The 3,982-nt window shown below is 36.5% G+C and overlaps 1 protein-coding gene across 1 annotated transcript; it reads left to right on the top strand.

Annotated features, from left to right (window-relative positions):
• On the top strand, positions 1 to 3,458 carry LOC109805141 (G-type lectin S-receptor-like serine/threonine-protein kinase At4g27290). The gene is made up of 7 exons (XM_020367131.3): positions 1 to 1,319; positions 1,429 to 1,539; positions 1,821 to 1,975; positions 2,064 to 2,274; positions 2,370 to 2,607; positions 2,707 to 2,857; positions 2,944 to 3,458. Exons 1-7 carry the CDS (start codon positions 50 to 52, stop codon positions 3,247 to 3,249), a joined length of 2,442 nt encoding a protein of 813 aa, XP_020222720.2. The 5' UTR covers positions 1 to 49; the 3' UTR covers positions 3,250 to 3,458.
• Positions 3,459 to 3,982: the final 524 nt, after the last annotated feature.

Raw genomic sequence — 3,982 nt, 5'->3', positions numbered from 1 at the left:
TAGGCCAGAGACAATGTAATTCACTTTGTACCAATAATTTACCAAAGCAATGGCCCCTCTCACATTAACGCTTCTTTTTGCCAAACTACTCATATTGTCCCCTTCAACTTCATCTGCATCCGATACCATTAACGGTTTGCAGTCCCTTACTGATGGCACTACCTTGGTCTCAAAAGATGGAACTTTTGAAATGGGTTTCTTCAGTCCAAGCAATAGTAACCGCTACCTTGGAATCTGGTACAAAAGTATCCCAGTTAGAACCGTTGTTTGGGTTGCCAACCGTGAAAACCCGGTTAAGGACAAAACCAGCAAGTTGAGCATAAGCACACAAGGAAAACTTGTGATCCTTAGCAACAACAATACTCTTGTTTGGTCAGCAAACTCAACTGACAAAACACATTCCATGAGCCTAATTGTTCAGCTTTTAGACTCAGGGAACTTGGTACTAAGAGATGAGAAAGACACAGATTCAGAAAACTACTTGTGGCAAAGTTTTGACTACCCTTGTGATACTTTTTTGCCAGGAATGAAGATTGGATGGAACCTTAAAAAGGGTCTTGACCGGCGTTTAACGGCGTGGAAGAATTGGGATGATCCTTCTCCAGGGGACTTCACTTGGGGTATGGTGCTTAGTAACAATCGTGAATTGGTTATGTGGAAAGGTTCTAAAGAGTATTATAGGAGTGGCCCATGGAATGGTGTTAGATTCAGTGGCAAAACCACTCCACTTTTTAACTTGGAATTTGAGTCGTCTCCTGATGAAGTGTTTTACAGATACAACCAGAAGAATAAGTCATTGATTACAAGAGTTGTTTTGAACCAAACCCTTTATTCTCGCCAGCGCTATAATTGGATTGAAGGCAACCAAACGTGGAGTCATTATTCATCAGTGCCTACAGACAAATGTGACGACTACAATCTTTGTGGTCCAAATGGGAAATGTATTGTGACTGAGTCACCACCCTGCCAGTGTTTAAGGGGCTTCAAGCCAAAATCAGTTCAGAATTATGAGGCATTGGATTGGAGTCAAGGTTGTGTGCTTAGTGAACCGTGGAGCTGTGAAGTAAAAAACAAAGCTGGTTTTGAAAAATTTAGTGGGTTGAAATTGCCAGATACTGCAGGGTCTTGGGTTGATGAAAATTTGTCACTTGAGGATTGCAAGGCTAAATGCTTGCAAAACTGTTCTTGCACTGCATATTCAAGTTTAGATATCAGAGATGGTAGTGGTTGTATCATTTGGTTTGGAGCTTTGCTTGACTTAAGGGTGGCTTCACTTCCCGGGCAAGATCTATATATTCGAATGGTTGCTTCAGAAACTGGTGTGGCTCTTAATCCTTTGTTGAATTTCCTCTACTTTATCTTTCTGTTTTCATATTTTTGAGTAGTGACCATTTGGTTCATTTCTTTGACAAACTATCCGTGAATAAGAAAAGGGAAGGCATAAGAAAGTGGTCGCAGTGGTGATTCCGATTATTCTCGTGGCTTTTGTGATTGTTTTCATTTTCATATATAAGTACTGGCGGAAAAGAAAGCTTGGAGGTAAACTTTCTTTAACTGAACTCCATCGAACTTTGTTTCTCCATATTATTTAATAACTTGCACTGAAATGGGAGTTCTGGTAATAAATATATATCAGTTGCAGCATGCGGTTAGGTATTAGTCTTGATACAGAAAAATATGATGATGTTTACTAGTGGATGTTTTGCGGAACAATTATTTATATGATGAACTTGAATGATATATAAAAATGCCTTTATAAGAATGTTTCTGTTTCCTTATTTTATTATGTTAAGCTGATTAGTTTACCTGAGAGAAAACAGAAAAATCATCAGAATTCGAAGAAAAGAAATACGAAGACTCATGTGAAGAAGACTTGGAGCTTCCTTTCTTTGATTTTGCTACAATAGTCCGTGCCACTAATGACTTCTCATGTGACAAGAGGCTCGGCCAAGGTGGTTTTGGACCTGTGTATAGGGTAAATTACCAAATATGCAAAGATAAAAAGTAGCCATCCATTTACTTCATTGTTTCAATTATTGAACAAAATTGATTTAAATTTTTAGGGTACGCTAGAAAATGGACAAGAGATTGCTGCGAAGAGGCTTTCAAATAATACTGGACAAGGACCGAAAGAATTTAAGAATGAAGTTATATTATGTTCCAAACTTCAACACCGAAATCTTGTTAAGCTTCTTGGTTGTTCCATCCAAGAAGAGGAAAAAGTGCTCATCTATGAATACATGCCTAATAAAAGTCTAGATTCCTTTCTCTTTGGTATGTGACTCAGCATTCAGAAAGTATAACTTTTATTTAGACTGAAGAACTTCATTTGTTTTTTTCTTGACTAACTCGACTAAGAAACCTGGCAGATTCTTCCCAAAGTGAATTCCTAGACTGGTCTAAGCGCTTTAACATTATAGTTGGAATTGCTCGCGGACTTCTTTATCTTCATCAAGATTCTAGACTAAGAATCATTCATAGAGATATGAAAGCAAGTAATATTCTTCTTGATAGCGACTTGAATCCAAAAATTTCAGACTTTGGTGTAGCGCGAATGTTTAGTGGAAATCAAACAGAAGGGAATACCAAAAAGGTGGTTGGAACATAGTAAGTTCCTAAGACCTTTTAAATAAAATTCAATATTGTATTTAAATTTTCTTCAAATTTGTGAAGATAAAACTAACCCATTTCTGCAATTTCATCAAGTGGATACATGGCTCCAGAATATGCAATTGATGGGCTATTCTCTATCAAATCTGATGTCTATAGCTTTGGTGTACTATTATTGGAGATAGTAACTGGAAAGAAAAACAGGGGAATTTTCTTTCCAGATCAAGGATTCAATCTATTAGGACATGTAAGACAAAGAACATAACTTTGTTCTATTTAATTTTAATACATATTATAAACTTCATTATCATAACTTCATTTAAAACGTTGTAGGCGTGGAAATTGTGGAAAGAGGACACTCCAATGGAATTAGTTGATGCTACTTTGGGTGAAACCTTTACCATATCAGAAGTACTACGCTGCATTCACGTTGGTCTTCTATGTGTGCAACTACATCCAGAGGATAGACCAAACATGGCATCAGTGATTTTCATGTTAAGCAGTGAAAACAATTTGCCACAACCTAAGGAACCCGCTTTTCTGATTGAAAGGATGAAGATTGCTGGAGAATCTTCAACTAGCAATGAAATTAAGACTTCAACAAATGAATTAACTGTGACACTGCTAGAGGCTAGATAGAGTTGTTTTAGCATACTTTTGTGTCATGTAAGTTCAGTATTCTATTTACTCCACAGTCTTCATGAGTTAATGTTCTATCTATATAGCATATAGCCCATTTTGTCTCAGGAAAAACATCATACATATACTTTTCTTGAATTGGTTGAAGACTTAAAGTAATATGATGGATAGTTCTTTCAAAATTTAATCACAATTTCACGTTTCACTTAGCTTTATGTTTTCATTGAAGACTTGTCTTGGCCGCACTATACTTTTGCCTAAATTTATTAGTTGAAGGTAGGAATCTGTATTTAAGTAGTTCATGGCGCACATTAGTATTTGAATTTCTTTCTATCATGCTAAGTTTGGTTTCTCTCTACAAACACATTTCAATTGAGTTGTGTGTGTAACACGTCAGAGTATTATAGCATAATTACCACCACCAAATTAAAGCAGACTCATAATATGTATCAGATTTCTCCTATGAACACTAACAAAAGGGTCATCAAATGGCATGATTTTCTTTGCGAACTTGACTTTTCTTCTGATAAGTTTGTGGTCTATAAATGTATCAAATTTCTCTAATACAGGCAAACAGAAGGATCATTCGATAGTCTTTGCAAACTTGACTTTTCAGCTGGTAAATAGGTGTCACATTTTATTTTGAACGTGAACTAGGTATGCATACACCGTCAACAAGGTGACAAAATCGGTTAATCTACCTAAAACAAGGTGGGACGGATTGGTCCACCAA

This window comes from Cajanus cajan, chromosome 8, assembly GCF_000230855.2.
Source record: "Cajanus cajan strain Asha chromosome 8, NIPB_CcT2T_4, whole genome shotgun sequence".
NCBI classification, from domain to species: Eukaryota; Viridiplantae; Streptophyta; class Magnoliopsida; order Fabales; family Fabaceae; genus Cajanus; species Cajanus cajan.
The sequence above is the reverse complement of the archived record's forward strand: the minus strand, read 5'-3'. Positions and strand labels throughout refer to the sequence as shown.